The following is a 19,447-nucleotide window of genomic DNA, read 5'->3' as shown; positions in this document are numbered from 1 at the left end:
TGCTGTATTTGTGTGCAAGTAACCAATAGAGGCAGCCTATAATATTGTTAATGAGATACTGTCTGAAGCCATCTGCAGTGTGACTGTATATTCTACACTGACTCAGCCACTATGGCCTAGTTACTAATGCCAGTAAATCCAAATCATGCAGTTTGGATCAAATGCGTAATTAGAAGCTATGCTGAAGAATCGAGCAATCACAGACCCCTCCCACAAAAAGTTTAGAAAGCACTTCCACTTCCCATTTCAGATATTTTTGCTTCTGATATGATCAGATCACCCACCCATCCCTCCCTCCATCTCCCCTTTATCACATAGAAGAAACCAAAAATAAGTAAACTAATGTTTTGGGCATGGTATATATCCTTATTTGTGTCTTGAGAATGCAGAGCAGCTATTGAAAAAGGGACATGTCCGTTTTAGAATATGGGCTTAATTCTGACCTGATAACCTTCTTTCTCTTTGTTTAAAAAAAAAAAAATTCTCTATACAAACAGCCACCAACTGGGTGCACATATCTTTTTGCCCGTATCCTTCATTGTGAACACTTTTTACCCTGAAGAAGAGCAAAGTAGGCTACCTGTTGGAAAGTGTAATTACTTGGGACTTTCTGATTCCGAATGTAAAACCGAGTACCTGCCCTCTCCCAGTTGTTATTAAACTAGCTACCATAGGTTGGAACTAGGCTATCGGCCCTAGGGCCTGTACAAACCTAGCCATAACAATTCCATGGCTATTTCTTCCCACAATATTTACTTCCCTGGACCCCTGTCTAGCAGGGTGACTGACTTGATCCCCGGGGTGAATTTCCTATCTCCCATCCAATCGTCAAGGTTCCTTTTGAAGAGGGCCAAAGAGGCGCTCTGCTTGACATGTATGAGTAGTCTGTTCCAGAGTCTGTGGAGTCTCTGGTTCAGGAACCTATCCCTTCAGCATGTTTTGTTCATTGTGATGGCAAGGTTTAGATCCTTGGGAGTGTGTGGCTCTGAGGGATTGGGATTTCTTTAAGTGTAGCATATCCAACAGCTGTGGGTTTGACATGGCCTTGTATGTTAAGCAGAGATCACCTCTGAGTAGACAATATGCAGCAGAGTATAGCTGGAGTTTTTTAGACAGTCAGCATAGGGCATTTGCTTTATGCCTGTGATTCTTTTAGTGAGGTATTTCTGTGGCCTTTCCAGCTGTTGCAGGTGTCTTGAGAGGTACATACCAAATGGGGCATTGTATTCTATAATGGGTCTAATTAGGGATGAGTACAGTGGGACAATGACCTCCTTTTTTCTGGATGAAAAGCCCTTAGTGATGAGGTGTGCCACATAGAAGGATTTCCCAACTGTTGTGGTGATATGGTTATCGAAGGTGAGACCACTGTCCACCTGTGTCCCCAAATCTGTTATCACACATTCGATGTTTAGTGTACTGCCACCTATGTGGTAATTCATGGATACATGTTTTTTCCCAAAGGGGATAACGATACATTTCTTGGCATTGAGCCCACGGCTTTGGCACCAAGCATCTGTTTCTGTAAGGTCCTTTTGTAGAATATCCACATCATTTGGGGATTCAGTAAAGGCTCCCAGTTTGCAGTCATCTGCAAACTTTGTTAGCCAGAGTCCTTTAATGTTGGCCTGTATGTCAGAGAAGTAGATGCCAAACAAGAGCGGTCCCAAGACTGAACCCCGAGGTACTCCACTTGCCACTTGTCTGGAGCTGGATTTGGAGTCTGCTACTTTTACATTGTGGCTTCTGTCAGTAAGCCAGTTGGCAACCCATCGAGTGATGTAGTGATTAATGCCCAGCTTAATACGTTTATCTGTGATTCCAGAGTGGGGAATGGTGTCAAAGGCCTTGGCGAGGTCCAGATAGGCTGTGTGGGCCGCCTTACCCTCGTCCACAGCTCTGGAGACTGATTCGAAGAAGTCAGTCAGGTTCAGGAGACAGGATCGGCCCTTCACAGACCCAAACTGGGTGGAGTCCAGTGTTTGAATGTTGCCAATGTCTTTGTTTATAAGTTCCATGGCCTTGCAGATCAAGCTCGTTAGATTGATGGGCAGTAGTTCCCAGGATCCAAGGTGGATCCTCCCTTGTGGAGTGGGATAACTGTAGCTGTGCTCCAGTTAGTGGGCATGAAGCCTGAGGTGAGTCTATGATTAAACTTGACACTTAGGTGAGGTGCCAGTTCATTTTGTAGTCCATGTAGTACACAGCCCAGGATGTCGTCTGGTCCCATGGATGCTGTATTCTTAACTTTGAAGAGTGTGTTTTTTACCTGTGTGGCCATTCTTACCAGAGTTTGGCAATCGTTCGGTATTGAGATGGGCCATTTAGGGGGTGAGAGGGGGGTGAAGTTGGCGCTGAATCAATCTGCCAGGATATTGGCAATATCCTTGGGATAAGTATAATTAATGCCATTCTGTTTTATCTCAGAGCAGATCTGAGCATTGTCATTTAGATTCTTGACATAGTTATAGAATGCCTTGTGGTTGTCTTTGGTATCTTTGGCAATTTTATTTTCGTAACTAGCTTTGGAGGATTTTATGAGGGATCTCAGCTTCTCACTGAGGCTGGTAAGGGAGTTTTTTTGCATCCTGTGATTTTCCTCTTTTCTGCAACAGTTTCTTCCTTTTGATGTAAAGTTGGTTTATGGCAGGGGCCCACCAGATTGGCTTTCTTTTTTTGGAGGAGAACATCTTGCTTCTATTTGGGATGGCACGATTCATGCACGAGTGGATGTACTCGTACAGTGCCTTAGTGTAGGATTCAACAGTCGAGCTTTCAGTTCCCATCTGCATGTGTGTCATGAAATTTGTCACTTCTGACTTGAGTAGGATGAAGTTGGCTTTGTAGAAGTTTTTTACGGAGGTTTCCTTACTGGGGGGTGGGGAGGGATGTGGATGTCAAGGGTAATTACCTTATAGTCAGACCTGACCAACGAGGGGGGTGACCATAGGTGTGGTGCTTCAATTTCCCATGTTGGTAATGACCAGGTCTAGGATATTGGAGCCCCTGGTGGGACTATGGATTAGTTGATCCAGGGCATTGGACTTTATGAATTCCAAGAACTGTTGGGCAAAGGTGTTGGTACACGAGTAGTTTTCCCAGTTAATGGCAAGGTAGTTGAAATCACCCAGTATTAGGGTGTTTGGTTGTATCTTAATATTTTCCAGTATGTTTAGAAAGATGTAGTGAGAATCTTGGGGCATGGTGGGGGGGATCTGTAACAAGCTACTATTTGGATTGCAGTCTTACCTAGTGTTAGTTGCACCTGGAGAATTTCAGATACATTGTGTTGGGCAACTAACCTGGTGGTGTGAATATCCTTGGTGAATATAGACACTCCTCCACCTTTAGTGTTTTGGTCCTGGTTTGGTGACCGAAAAGTGTGGTAAGAGTTGTAGCCTGGTATTGCAGGGGTGCTCTCTGGAGCCTTGAACCAGGTCTCAGTTACTGCACAGATATTGATGTTCTCCATTTTTAGGAGTGCCTCGAGAGAATGCATTTTGAGGTTTACACTCTGAAATTTTTAAACAGTTAAGGTCCCCCTGCAGTGATGCATTGTTTTTGCTAGACAATGTAATAGACTTACCTGTGCTGATCATTCTTTTTCTGTTTTAAGGTCCCATACCTGTGACATATTTCCACACCCACTAAGAAGTCCAAACTATTATAATCATTTGTAAAACAAGCTGGTATATTCAGTTCAAAAGATATTCATCTCTCAGTGCTTGTGCCACTTTGCAGTTACCTGAATTTCCCGTACATCTCCTCTCTCATTTCTTTCTTTTCACCCCTCAGACGTCATAACATCATCTGCCTTGGCAATACAGATATCCTGCATGTTTGCTCTGAGTTTGAAAGGCCTAGGACTGCTGTTATGCTTTGTACAGTAACATGTTATGAATTTAAAGTTATTGACAATGTGTATGGAGTACTTTTATATAAACGTGTGTACAATGTGTATGGAGTACTTTTATATAAACGTGTGTACTGTAACTTGTTGCATTTCTCATTCTTTAAGATTACAAATACAAGCGAGCAATTTCAAACTCATTTAAACATTGATGTACAAAGCATGATATTCAATTGATATTTTTGGAAAGCAATTAAAAGCTGTAAAGAAAAAAATATATTGTATATGTGTGCTGCATAAATCCATATGTTGTTAATATTAAATATTTATTAACTGTGTTTCTGTTATGTAAAATTATGAGGTAAAAATAATGATTCTTTCATGTTTCTCAAGTCCAAAACAGAAGGTCAGTACCCAAGATTACGAGTTATTGACCTTGAGTTCATTCTTATCAGTCTCATTTCATTCAGCAGTACTCAAATAACGCAATAAAAGAAAATAATGAGCTGTGTCAACACTTGGGGGTATAGGAGCATTATACAATACAAAGCCTTTAGAAATCTAAAAAGTTATCAGACCATAAAGCTTGTCCAAAAATTGTATACAACCCCAAATATTTAAAGGTGAACATTCAAACAAAATATGTGACCAGTCCGTCCTAATATTCATGTTACATCTTCAACAAAATCTACCATTAAATTGATCTGTCTTTGTTTAGCTGTGTGGAATAAATAATGCTCTGTGTAGTGTATTCTGAGAATAAACTTTCCAAACAGGTGAATGGGTAGTTTTTGCAATTGACAATTCTGTTTTATCTGAATCTGAAAAGAATATTTTCATTATTTTGAAAGATACATTTCCAATGTTTTGTGTTCAATTTTGTTGTATAATTTTATAGTATAGAATAAAGTTCAAAATACTTAGCAAGTATAATCAATAAAAGATGGAATTTCTTTTTGATCAGAATTATTTAATGACTTGATTTTCCCAGGTATAAATGCATTTGTCTTTGATAAAGGTAAATAACCATCATTAAACCTAAGTTGATGATCTTCAATAAATGTGTCATTCGGTTTAATTTTCAAATTCAAAAAAGCAATTATTCCATCCTAGAAAATTGTTCTTACATCTTTGAACGTTATTTTTTCATAATCTTCCATGAAATCTTTTGAGTAACAGAACAGAAAAATAAAAAATAAATAAATAAAAAAATCCGTATTTGAATATTTATGAAATATACCTTTACACTTTTTAAGAATATTATTTATATATTTAAAACTAGATGAATTAATCCAAGCTGTATTGCTTCCGATTTCTCCTATATAAAGTTTGAGTTTAAGTTTAAATGCAAAACCAACTAACTAACTAAATAAATAATGAAATGTTATTAAATTTCTTGTGGTTTCCCAAAAAACTAGATTTGCATAAGCACATCGTATAAGAATGTGAGAAAAAAGGTATATTAATCTTTATGATCTTGAAACATATTTACAAGTTGCAATTTGTAAATCTGTTATTCGATGGCTAGACATTAATTATAATACAGTTTGGAAGAGGTTACTAATATGTTTACTGAATCAAAAGAAACTTAAATGTAAACATTATACGAAAGTTGTTGCATTTCAATGTTACAATTTGTGAATTCCACTATAACTAATACTGAATATTTTTAAATCTTTGCTCTACACCCTGGAAGTTTGTGAAATGGGTCCCCTGTGGATCTGAACCTAGGTTAACAAAATGTAAATAAATAATAATGCATATAGTTTGCTTTAATTTGACATTACTTGTATGAGATTCTGTAGTATTTGAACCACAGCATGGATAAATATAAATGTCTTCACTCATTAAGAAGTAATTTGATTTTTGTGTACCAGAATACTTTGCTACTGTTGTGCAAAATCCTGGTTGAAACTTTAATTGATGTGGTTTTGAGGGTGTGTGCATAGAGAACTTGGCCCGATTAGAGTAATTAAATACTTAACTTTCTTATTAACTTGTAAGATGTTCTTCGTGTTTCAGTGTTGCAGTCATTACATTTGGGTAATCCTGCTGGCAGGTTGCCCTCAGCCAGCCTGAATTCCAAAGTGTTGGGTTCTGCATCGGCTGTTGTTGCCCCTTCCCTGACGTCAGGTCGTCAGGGGTATGAAAGAAGCAGCCGATGCCATTTTCTTCAGTCTTTCTTGCCGCACGGTGCCCAAAACAGAAGCAGTTTGCAAGTGCCGGTCGGTCGACTCCTGAGATTTTTGTATTTGAGTTTCAGATCCGAAGTCTTCAATAAAGCTAAGTACCCTGTTGGGGAAACTTTTTTTTCTTGCTCCAGACCGATGTCAGAAAAAGTTAATAATTGTATTTCTTGTGGAAAGCAAATACCTCATAAGGATTTTCATTCTTACTGGGTTCCTTGCCTAGGCCCTGATCACAACGTTACTGGTTGTCGGTTTTGTGCTAGATTTAACTAACGCACTATTAAACGTCTGTATGATTTTGCTTTAAACTTTTTTGGACGCCGGTTTAATTATCCTGAAATGTCGTCGGATAGCCATCCAACTACCGGAGTTTACAAAAAACGCAAAGAAAAGGATAGAGAAAAACAACCGAGGCCCAAAACCGACGACAGAGCTTCTCCTAAGCCAGTTGCCGGTTTGCTGGTTCTCAGTGAGGCGCTTTCGCAGCCCCTGATGCCCGCTACGTTAGAGTCGCAGGCCGCTACCGACTCCCATGTGGAGTCAGCCATGCCGCTTGGATACTCAAGGTATTGGAGCCTCGGACGCTAATCCCTCAGATGGGTCCAGAGCCGCTGAGCAGGTACCGGCTTCTGAGGGTGTATTCAGACCTAAACATCTTTACATTAAAATGACTTCAGCTTCAAAGGCAAAGAATAAAGCACCTTCTAAAGCAAGGAAACAAACTCAAGAGCCACGTGGACAGGCCTCTATGCCCAAAACACAGATGCTCAAAATGGCCTAGGCAAGACACAGAAACCTGATCTGAAGATTCATAGTCAATTTCTTCTGATTCCTCTTCTGATCAGGAATATTCTCTTCCCCCCCCCATGAGGATTCTGATGCTGAAGAATCTATACCTTCAGCATCTCCTCCTGAGGACTATTCCTTTGGGGAAACCTTGCATACCATGAGGGAGCATTTCCAGTGGGAGAGCCAAGATTTTTCAGAATCTAAAAAGAGGCTCATGGATTTTCTTTTACTACCTCATCACAGGCCTCTAGCCATTCCACCTGTGTTAGACTTTGTAGATGATGTGTTTTCGGAGTCTAGTCTGACCCCTGATCCTTACCCCCAGCTCCTGTTAAGTCTGACAGATATTACAGAGTTCCTGACTTACACAAATTTATTTTTAAAAACCCTGCTGCTGACCCAGAAACTGTTTCACAGGGTCTAAAGGGAGTTAAGGCTTCCACTGCAAAAAACCCAACCCCCTGTGACAGAGACTCGAGGGCACTGGATAAATGGGGAAAAAAGGTTTACACATCTGCAACTCTGGCTATAAGGCCGTAAACTGTCAATTTCATATGCTTAAATATCAGCAACATGTCATGGGATTGCTTAAACAGAAAATGTTAAATTCTGAATGTGCAGAAAACAAGGAAATGCAGGATTTATTGTATGCAGCAGAACAAGTTGGAAAACATACTTTGCAATGTGGTTTTGATTCTTTGGAGGCCTCCCGCAGGGCCGCAGTTATGGGTTATGTAATTAGGAGGCATGCTTGGTTAAAGGAACAAAATCTGCCTGATCGTGTTAAAGTTAAATTACTAGATGCACCTTTACAGCATGATACTCTGGTGTTAAGGCTTAAGAGGTGTTAAAGAAAATGGAGGACAAAGCTAAATCTATGCAAACTGTCAACATTTTTTTACAGGTACAGCCACCTAGGTTTAGTAGACACTGGCCTACAAAAAACGTGTCCTTTCCTGTGTCAGACAGACCTCAAAGGGTCAGATCCCAGGTGCAAGGTTCTTATAGGGCCCACGCAATGGGGTGCTTCTACCTCCAAAGCTGGAGAAGACAGATCACAAACATACAGAAAACCGTCCCAATAACTTCCCCCTGCCTGCACCAAGCACTTATCTTCTGGCAGCACCCTTAGGGGGAAAATTAGCACTTTTTGCTCAAAATTGGCACATCATAACCCAGGACAAGTGGGTTCTGAACATAGTGTCACAAGGCTACAAGTTCCATTTCCATACTCTGCCAAAAGCAAACGGCTGGCCAGATCTGCCAATAAATCAATGGGCAGAGGCACAAAAACAAGTCTTATCCCTCATGGACATGGGGGCCATTCAACAAGTACCAGAGCAAGATCAGGGACAAGGATTTTACTCAAGACTGTTCTTGGTACCCAGAAAGGACAAGGCCTGGAGGCCGATACTGGACCTATCTATTCTGAACACTTTCCTGGATATTCCAAAATTCAAAATGTTGACTTTGCAGCAGCTTCTGCCCATGCTGGGCAAGAATGCTTAGCTTGTGACTTTAGACATAAAAGAGGCATACCTGCATGTTCCAATCAGACAATCATGCAGAAGATACCTAAGATTCAAGGCTGGTTCAGTGCATTACCAATTCTCTGCACTGCCCTTTGGCTTATCTACTGCGCCCAGGGTCTTTACAAAGTGCCTGGCACCAGTAATTGCATTCAGCAGACAAAGAGGAATACAAATCTATCCGTACTTGGACGACTGCCTCATTCAAGCAGAGAACAAGGACATTCTTCTTCAACATCTGACGTTTGTCAAAAGACTTCTAAACATGCCTAGTGTACACAGTCCACAAAAAGAAATCAAAATTAGTACCCTCACAAGAGGTAACATTCCTGGGTGCAAGCTTGAATACAACTGCCCAGATGGCTTATCTCACGCCAGACAAACTAAGGCAACTGACTACCTATTTCAAAATGTTGGCAACAAAGGCCCAGTTATCTGCAAGAAAAAATCTGCAGGCTTTGGGCTTTGGCATCCTGCATCCTACTAATTCCATATGCAACACTGCATATGAGGAAACTTCAATGGCACCTAAAAAGTGTTTAGACTCAACATTGCCACAGTCATTACTGTCATTCCCTGCCTACAACAGGAGATGTTCTTCATCTCACATTGCTGCAGTCCTAACACTTGGGTAGTCCGCTGTCCCTCGGTCGGCCCGAATATCAGAGTATAAGGCTGACGTCGGTCAAGGCGCATTTGACTGACATCAGAACGTCAGGGTACAAATGCGCATGACCGACGTCATATCCTCAGTCTTTTTTGCCGCATGGTCCGATGCAGAAGCAGTGTTGCAAGTGCCGTTCGGCGTTCTGAAATTTTTCGAATTCGGAGTTTCAGACCGAAGTCAGAGTTGGTTAAGTACCCCGTTGGGGAATATTTTGTTTTTTTCTTGCCACAGTGGTTTACCGGATGTCAGAAAAAGTGAATAACCGTATTTCTTGTGGGAAACAGATACCGCATAGGGATTACCATAATTTGTGTATACCTTGTTTGGGACCTGAGCACGACGTAGTTGGGTGTCGCTTTTGTGCTAGGTTCAATAAACGCACTATAAAGCGGAGGTTGGATTGTGCCAGGTTGGTCTTTGGGAAGCGGTGCAATTACAATATGCCGTCGGATGCTCCGACGCCGGCTTCCTCAAAGAAGCGCAAGGACAAGGCAGTTAAATCTAGGTTAGAGGAGTCGTCCGAACCGGACGCCGGTTCTTTAGAGGCGCCAGTGGAACCGGTGGTTCCGCCGGAGGCCTCTCTGGAGTCCCAGGGAGAAACTGTGTTTTTACAGGATGTGGCCTCCCAGGAGGCAGGTCAGGCTGTAGGGGCTTCTCAGGTAACTGTACTCCCCACCCTTCCTAAGGTGTCTAGGCCCTCTCTTTCTGCTTCCAAGGCTTCTCCTAGAGGCAGGTCTAGTTTTGCTTCTGTGGGTGTCACTCCTAGTTCTTCAGGTTCAGTGCCCAAGAAGCACATGCTTAAAATGGCAGAAGATTTAATTACTTTGATTAGAGGCTCTATGCCCCCTCCTGATAAGAGGCCTAGGTTGGAACCTGTGTTAGGGGATTATGAGCAGGCTTCGGATGTGTCTGAGTCTTCGGCTGAAGACTTGCAGGAGTATTCTCATTATTCTGATTCTGATGTGGATGATTCTACTCCTTCTGCTTCTCCTCCTGAGGATTTTTTCTTTTTCAGAGACCCTTCACTCCATGAGAGAGCATTTTAAATGGGAAGGTCAGGATTTCTCTGATTCCAGGAAAAGGCTTAGGGAATTTTTGTTTTTACCCCAGCATAGGCCTTTAGCTATACCTCCTGTTCTGAATGTGGTGGAAGATGTGTTTGCAGAGGCTTCTCTTAATCCTGATTCTTTGCCTCCTGCTCCTGTTAAACCAGATAGGTATTACAGGGTGCCTGAAGCTCATAAGTATCTTTTTAAGAGTCCTAGGGCAGACCCAGAAACTGTTAGCCAGGGGCCTAAGGGTGTTAAGGCTTCTGTTGTCAAAAATCCAGTTCCGGCAGATAAAGAGGCCAGGGCCTTGGATAGGTGGGGAAAGAAAGTTTATACTTCTTCCACTCTAGCCATGAGAGCTTTGAATTGCCAGTTTCACATGTTGAAATATCAACATGATCTCCTTTCACAGTTGAAATCTAAGGTTGATGCTCTGGCGGAAGGTATTGATTGTAAAGAGTTACAAGATTTAGTGCATGTTTCTGTACAGGTGGGTAAGCATTCTTTGCAATGTGGTTTTGATGCTGTTCAGGCCTCGTCTAGGGTGGCTGCCACTGGGTCAGTTCTTCGCAGGCATGCCTGGCTGAGGGATCAAAATTTATCTGACCATGTTAAAACTAGGATTTTGGATGCCCCTTTGCAATCTGATGTCTTGTTTGGTTCTCCTGTTGAGGCAGTTTTAAAGAAAATGGAAGACAAGGCTAAGTCTATGCAGACTGTTAAAGATTTTTTGCAGGTTCAGCCTCCAAAATTTAGTAGAAATTGGCCTACTAAAGGGTGGACGTATCCTTCTTATGATTCCCAGTCTAGGGGTAGATCTAGACGTGGCAGGGGCAGAGGTCAGGCCTCTTTCAGGCCTAGAACAGGGAGTTCTCCTGCACAGTCTTCGGGTGAGGGCAGGGGTCAGTCCTTTCGTAAACAGACCCAATGACCTACCTTTTCAGCTGCCAGAACCTTCTCGCCTGGCAGCACCTTTGGGAGGAAGGTTGGCACTTTTCAAAGAAAATTGGAGTTTGATTACCCAAGACAGATGGGTACTGGATATCATACATCATGGTTACAGGTTTTATTTCCATACCTTGCCTCCTTTCAAGGGCATGCCAGACATTCCTCCTCAACAAAGAATAGAGGCTCACAAGCAAATTTCTCTGTTACTCCAAATAGGGGCCATACAGCCGGTTCCTATGCCAGAAAGGGGCCTAGGATTTTATTCTCGCCTGTTCCTTGTGCCAAAAAAGGGGAACACGTGGAGACCAATTTTGGATCTATCTATCCTCAACACTTATCTGGACATTCCCAAGTTCAAAATGTTGACGTTACAACAGCTTTTACCTCTACTGGGCAAGGATCATTGGATGGTAACTTTGGATCTCAAGGAGGCTTACCTTCATGTTCCTATCAGGCTAAGTTGCAGGAAATATCTGCGTTTTCGGACTGGGACTTCTCACTATCAGTTCTCTGCATTGCCCTTTGGCTTATCTACTGCGCCCAGAGTATTTACAAAAGTTCTGGCTCCAGTGATAGCTTTCTTCAGGCTAAAAGGAATACAAATCTATCCTTATTTGGACGATTGCCTGATTCTGGCTCAAGGAAGGGACGTGCTTCTTCGTCATTTGGAATATGTGATAGCAGTGCTAAGATGCCTGGGGTATTCTGTGAACGAAATAAAGTCCAGTCTAGTACCCTCTCAAGACATGTGCTTTCTGGGTGTAAGACTGAATACAGCATCCCAGATGGCCTTTCTAACCCCGGACAAACAAAAGAATCTTTCCCTTTACTTCCCTTTACTTCCATCATCTATCTCTTCAGTCCGGGCTGACTGCAAGGACAGTCCTTCAAGCCTTAGGGTTCATGGCATCTTGTATTCTGGTGCTTCCCAATGCCAAACTGCATATGAGGAAGTTGCAATGGTATCTCAAAAATGTATGGACACAGCACTGCCAGCATCTGGACACTGTCATTCAAATAATACCTTGCATTCAAAAGGAATTTTTGTGGTGGGCTCAGGAATGTCACCTAAACAAGGGACTCTCTGTGACCCGGCCAGAGGCGAGTCAAATTTTAACGACAGATGCCTCAGACAAAGCTTGGGGAGCTCATCTAAACGGAAAGTGGATACAAGACAAGTGGCCTGTCAGACTACAGCATCTACATATCAACTTGAAGGAGATGTTAGCAGTCCAGTTTGCATTAATGGCTTTCAAGGATTTACTTCTTCCAGGGCAGGTGTTGATTCTAACAGACAACACAACTGTCATGTGGTACATCAACAAGCAAGGGGGAACACATTCTTATCCTCTATGCAGGCAAGCAATGATTTTGTGGGAGACTGCTCTCAGTTTACAATTAAGCCTTCAGGCAAGGTTTCTGCCGGGAGCACAGAACTCCTTAGCAGATGTGTTAAGCAGACAAATCATGGATCCCCACGAGTGGAAACTGGATCTTCATGTATTTCAGAAATTGACAGTGTCCTGGGGAACTCCAGACATAGATCTGTTCACTTCTCCACTAAACCACCAGCTGCCAAAGTTTTGCACAAAGCGGTTTCATCCCACAGCTTGGAAAGTGGATGCTCTTTCTTTCAGTTGGAAAAATCTTCATGTGTATGCCTTTCCACCTCTGCCTCTCCTCTCAAAGGTACTTCTAAAGGTCAGACAGGACAAGCCAAGGATGATTTTGATAGCTCCAGATTGGCCTCGACAGCACTGGTACCCATTACTGAGAAGTCTAGTACAGAAGCCTCCATGGACTTTGCCTTTGATTCCACATCTGTTGTCCCAGGAGGACAGTCATTTGCTCAATGTCAAACTTCATTCTCTTCACCTAACAGCATGGCATATTCTGTTTTAAACCATAGAGGGCCTCAACTTCCACAACAAGTTTTGAATGTAATTTTGGAAGCTAGAAGGCCTAGTACAAGGAAAGTGTACGCAGATAAATGGAAGAGATTTTTATTTTGGAGTGCAGCTAAGGATTTGGATGTTTCTGAGCCTGATTTAAGTGTGGCTCTTCAATATCTTACTGAGTTATTGGACAAAGGTTTGTCCTTCTCTTCTATTAAGATTCATGCTGCAGCAATTTCAGCTCACTACGACTGTGACCCACCATTGTTTTCTCATCCTTTGTTCAAGCAATTTCTTAGAGGGGCAAAGAATGTAAGACACCACAGGGCTCCTACTCCTGCTTGGGATCTCAATTTTGTGTTGGAGAAACTCACTCTACAACCTTTTGAGCCTGCAGCTACTGCTGAGTTGAAATATTTGTCATGGAAGACTGCTTTTTTGTTGGCCATTACCTCTGCAAGAAGGGTTTCTGAATTACAGGCCCTTATGGCAGTTGAGCCTTTCTTGATTTTCCATAAGGATAGGGTATCTTTACGTACTAATCCTTCCTTTATGCCTAAAGTGGTTTCTAGTGTGGCTTTAAACCAAATTATTCATTTGCCTACTTTTTATGCAAATCCCCAAACTAAAGGGGAAAAGATTTTGCACACTTTAGATGTACACAGGCAGTTGCGATATTATTTGGACAGAACTAAAGGGTTCAGACAATCTCAGCAGTTATTAGTTTCTTTTGCTTTGTGCTCTCAGGGCAAGCCCGTGTCAAAACAAACTATTTCTAAGTGGATTGGATTTTGCATTGCTTTTTGTTATTCCCATCATGGCAAAGAGATTCCAGCTGGGATTAGGCCTCATTCCACTAGGGCTACTGCCACTTCAACAGCTTTTTGAGGGGTGGCTACTAAGGATATTTTGGAGGCAGCCACTTGGAGTTCAGTGCATACCTTCTCTAGGCATTACCACCTTCCACTGTACTCTAAATCCAGGGCTGGTTTTGCCACTGCTGTGTTGCAGGGCATTTTGGCAGCTCCTGCTTCAGTGTAGTTTAGCCATCCTCCCTTACCTCTGCTTTGGGATTCTACCCAAGTGTTAGGACTGCAGCAATGTGAGATGAAGAACATAGTACAGTTTTGTACCTACCATAAATGTAGATGTTCGAAGATCCACATTGCTGCAGTCCAATTTACCCTCCCTCCTTCCCCTCTGTAGTTGAGGTGGTTGTGTGGGTTGGGTTATCCATCTGAGGTATAATTGTATAAGTGTATATATTGTATATATTGTACATATTTTTGGTGTTAGGCTGGTTAGTTGTTTAGTTGTTGTCTATGGGTTTTGACCTTTCTTTTTAGGGTCTTCTGACATCTGGGGCAAGAAAAGACTGAGGATATGACGTCGGTCATGCGCATTTGTACCCTGACGTTCTGATGTCAGTCAAATGCGCCTTGACCGACGTCAGCCTTATACTCTGATATTCGGGCCGACCGAGGGACAGCGGACTACCCAAGTGTTAGGACTGCAGCAATGTGGATCTTCGAACATCTACATTTATGGTAGGTACAAAACTGTACTTTTTGATGGTGGGCAAAGGCTTGTCACCAGAGCAAGGGACAGCCTTTCACATTATCTCCAGCCAGGCAGACACTAACAACAGATGCGTCAGATTATGCCTGGGGAGCCCACATGGCGGGAAGATGCATTCAGGGCACATGGTCCTCAAACCAAATGCATCTACATATCAATTAAAAAGAGATGTTAGCTGTTCAAAATACCCTGACAGCCTTCAAGGACCTACTTCATCCGGGACAACTACTGATAAAGACAGACAACACCACGGTCATGTGGTATATAAACAAGCAGGGGGGCACACATTCTTACCCCCTTTGCAGACTAGCCATGACCTTGTGGGACACAGCTTTGACTTACCAAGTACATCTGCAGGCACAATTCCTGCCAGGAAAAGAAAATACACTGGCAGACGAACGAAGCAGAAACCGCATGGATCCCCACGAGTGGAAGCTGGATCCACAAGTCTTTAGCATGATAACAAGGAAATGGGGATGCCCGGACATAGATCTATTTGCCTCCCCTCTCAATTACCACCTAAAACGATTCTGCACAAGGACTTATCACAGACAAGCATGGAAAGTGGACGCCCTATCTTTCAGCTGGAAAAACCTATCAGTATATGCCTTTCCTCCACTGCCTCTCCTCCCCAAGGTGCTCCTAAAGGTCAGACAGGAGAAGCCAAATATGATACTGATTGCCCCAGACTGGCCACGCCAGTACTGGTATCCAGTACTAAGAAACTTATCTCTGTACCCAACTTGGACATTACCTCAGATACCTCGACTACTGTCCCAGCAAAACAATCAGATCATGCACAGCCAACTCAGGACATTAAAGTTGGCAGCATGGAGGATAATGTAGTCATACAAAAAACACCTCTCAGTAAAGCTGTGATGGATGTCATTCTGGAAGCCAGAAGGCCTAGTACTAGAAAGTCTTATGCTGGAAAGTGGAAGAGATTCTGTGCCTGGAACCGGGCACAAGGAACCTGATACAGCGGTACCAAATATTCCTCAGATTTTGCAATGCTTAACTGAGATGCTGGACAAAGCCTATCTTTTTCATCAATTAAAATTCATGCCTCGGCCTTTTTGGCTCATTACAATACAGAGCCACCACTTTTTTCTCACCCTAGGCAGTACCTCAGAGGAGTCAAAAATTTAAGGCCCCCAAGGAGACTACCAATACCTGCATGGGACCTCAACTATGTCTTGGAAAAGCTCACCCTGCCTCCTTTTGAGCCAGCTGCTACAGCTGATATGAAGTTTTTATCTTGGAAAACAGCTCTGCTCTTAGCAATTACTTCTGCAAGATGAGTTTCAGAGCTACAGGCGCTCATGGCTGTGGAACCTTTCATCATTTTTCATCCAGACAGGGTCTCCCTGAGGACAAATCCAACATTTATGCCTAAAGTAGAGTCCAGTGTGGCTCTTAACCAAGCCATCCATCTGCCAACCTTTTACCCAAATCCACAGAACAAAGGGGAGAGAATTGTACATTCTTTGGACATACACAAACAGCTTAGATTCTACTTGGACAGAACCAAAGTTTTCAGGAAGACAGAGCAATTACTAGTGGCATATGCTGCAGGATCACAAGGAAAGCCTATCTCAAAGCAGACTATTTCTAAGTGGTTAGGCCACTGCATTCGTTTCTGCTACTTACACCATGGCAAACCAGTGCCTAAGGGCATTAGGCCTCATTCCACCAGAGCTGCAGCCACCTCAGCAGCCTTTCTCAGGAGAGTACCAACCACAGACATCTTAGAGGCGGCTATTTGGAGTTCAGTGCACACCTTTACAAAGCATTATCATCTGCCACTCTACTCTAAATCCAGGGCAGGCTTTGCCACTGCAGTTTTGCAGGGCCTCATAGCCGCTCCTACTGCGGTCTAGTTCCAGCCTCCCAACCATAGCTTTGGGACTCTACCCAAATGTAATGACTGCAACAGTGAAACACAAAGAACATAGTACAGTTGTGTACACTTACCATAAATGTAGATGTTCGAGTGTATTCACTGTTGCAGTCCAGGTTACCCACCCGCCTTCCCCCTTTTTTCTTTTGGATCTTATCTTTCCTTCTCTGATTTATACTACGTATGTGGTGTATTTGCTTATAGATGAAGGTAAAATTCATATTGCTGTATTTCTGAATATATATATAAAGTTTGGCTACCCTTTTTTGGAGCACCTGACATCTGGGGCAAGAAAAACTGAAGAAAATGGTGTCGGCTGCTTCTTTTATACCCCTGACGTCAGGGAAGGGGCAACAGCAGCCGACGCAGGACCCAAGACTTTGGAATTCAGGCCGGCTGAGGGCAACCTGCCAGCAGGATTACCCAAATGTAATGACTGCAACAGTGAATACACTCGAACATCTACATTTATGGTAAGTGTACACAACTGTACTTTTCTCATTTACAGTACAGTGGCCAATGAGTTATAATGCTAAATAAAGGTGACTGAAAGTTCATCACTGCTCTTTAGGAGATTTTATGAACGATGGATGTCAGCATGTGTAGCAAATAGTTGTAGTTTGCTGTGCGTTTTCTTGATGACTTTAGGTCTTGCATCTAAAATAGTGCTACCAGCTTTATACTAATACCGTTCGGTTATCCATTTTGCAGTAGCTCCAGTAATTGTTTTGCTGCATATTGAATGACTCATCTTATCTGTCTATTAAATGTATTCAATCCCATTTTTTTTCAGGCAAGAAGTTCTAAAGTGGAATGGCTGGGGTTATAATGACTCCAAGTTTATGTTCAACAAGAAAGGACAAGCAGAGTTTACTGGCAAAAGGTAATTTCTGTGCATGCAATTTCATAATTTGATTGTAAGTGTAAGGTTTGTATGTACCCCCCCCCCCCCAAAAAAAAAAAAAAAAATCAATGTACTGCAAATGATGGCTTCATTTAAAATAAGGACAGTTTAGAAGAAGGGTACTGGAGCAAATTAATATGTACTGTAAGGGAGACTTTTGCACTGTGTTCAGAATTTTAGACTTTTATTCTTCTTTATGAAGTTTGTATGCTATTTTGAAGTTGTACCTTTCTTAAGGTTTCACTTTAGCACGTTGACAGCACTAAATGTGACCATACTAGTGCCATAAATATGGCTTCTTTGTGGTTTCTTACATTGCCAGAGCGTGGAGTACAGTGCTAAAATCAGAGGGAGAGTTACCATTGTCCAGACGTTCCCCTGTCACTGACGATTTATGCTAATCTTGTTCCCAAACTACAAAGGGATGTGACTCCACAATTATTTAATGTATTAAAAATGGTCCTGAGAATGATAGCGGGAAATACAGCTATGGAATATTGTCAGGTTATGCTCCTGGGTTTAAATGTGCCATTTTATTCAGTAGTAAAATTTTAAAGGTTTGCAAGGTGTAGAAATTAAATATTGTTTGACTCTGATATAATGACACAATATATTTTTGGAAGTACTTGTTTGCTAAACCAAGTGTTTAATTTTATGTATTCCAACAGCATTTTATCTGATGTCGGTCTTCATTTACCTTTGACGTATGGGACTCTGTTCTGACTCTTGGAACTGGCTTGGCCGTAATAACAGCTCGCAAGAACCAAAAATCTCCCGAGCTAAGCTCCTATCCAGAATGCCCCTCTCTAGATTAGATTACCCCGGATCTTGTTTGCTGCTGTTCTATATAAGACATGTCAGTCAAACTCTCCTTTTAGCTAAGTGTAATTTAATTATTTCTCTTATTATTATTCAAACATTTGTTAAACCTACCCAGTTAACTTTCTTCTTCTGTCTGTTTTACCCCTGTTCTCTTACACTTCGATGGTTTTGGTACTTACTACCGTGGGTGCCGACTGTTCCTGTGACTTCCCCATCGGTGCTGGTCCCTTCTACATGCCGTCTGAAATTTTGGAACTGGTTCCTTCAGTGGTGCCATCCTTAACTTTGGAACCAGGATTTTTTGCAGTTCACAGGACTAAGTACTCCCTTTGAGGTACACCTTCCTAGCCCCTTTTTAGAGGACTGGAATTCCCCTCAGCCTTTTCTGTCCATTCCACCAGGAGTCTGACAGAAATTGACATCATGAGGTTGATGGATCAACCCCTCGTAGCTAGGGGTCTTTGCCTCTTCCCAGGTTTCACTCCCTTCTGGAGATCGGACATTCTGTCCAAGGTCTCCACCAGACATTCCTCCTCTAACCTCCACTGAAGTGTTAGAGACCATGACTCTAATTTCACCAGTTCCAGCTGTTCTGGTGCTGACAGCTCTTATTTCTTCAGCTCCAATGTCTGGCCTGAGTTCATCGGCTCCTTTGGTACTGATAAACTCCTGGGGTCGTAGGTCTGCTGCTTTATTGGTGGGCTCGTCCTTGGCTTCAACCGTGATAGCGGTCTCCTTGGAGTGGGATGGGACCACAGTTTTGAGGTTGTCCTTCCTGGTTTTGGGCTACCATTCCTCTTTGGGGGTCCTGCCTTTCAGGTCATGGAGAGGGCCTTGGCATCTGCAGGTTCTCAGACGTTCTCTTCCCAGTTGGAGAATTTTCTCGGAACTCCCTCTCGTCCAGAGTTTCCACAAATATCCACACCTGGACAGCGAGCATCAAAGCTATAGGATACCTCTGCACAGGGCCTTACCTCTTTTGAGTCCTCCACAGAATTTCCCACTGAGGAGGTACCCCAAAAGGTGATGTGTAAGAGGAAATGCCTAGATTCCCCAGAGGAATCTGTCATGGAGGACACAGATTTTGATGCCAGGGAGGGTTCCTTCCTGTCGCCTCTGGAAGACATCGCCTTTGGAGACATTCTTGAAATATTAAAGCAGAGGGTGGGTGGAAGCCCAAAGACTCTTCCTCAGAGTAGTCAGTGTACCTGCAAGCTTTCGGTGCTTGCCCTTCTACCTGTTGGGTGAACCCACCTGCTGACGATCTCATTAAGTTGATTGCTCAGTGGGCATGGAAGGCCCCTGATTCTGTAGAGCCAGTCTCCAG

The 19,447-nt window shown here is 42.7% G+C and overlaps 1 protein-coding gene across 1 annotated transcript in view; it reads left to right on the top strand.

The window, feature by feature from the left end:
• The window catches only part of AGPS (alkylglycerone phosphate synthase), a 1,624,661-nt gene that overhangs the window by 280,056 nt on the left and 1,325,158 nt on the right, over positions 1-19,447 (top strand). The window contains exon 2 of the mRNA XM_044075311.1: positions 17,188-17,277. Coding sequence (XP_043931246.1) covers positions 17,188-17,277 — 90 coding nt within the window. The remainder of the gene's footprint in view (positions 1-17,187; positions 17,278-19,447) is intronic.

Source organism: Protopterus annectens, chromosome 6.part0, assembly GCF_019279795.1.
Source record: "Protopterus annectens isolate FY-2018-M chromosome 6.part0, PAN1.0, whole genome shotgun sequence".
NCBI lineage: Eukaryota > Metazoa > Chordata > Ceratodontiformes > Protopteridae > Protopterus > Protopterus annectens.
This window is presented reverse-complemented; position numbering and strand designations above follow the sequence as displayed.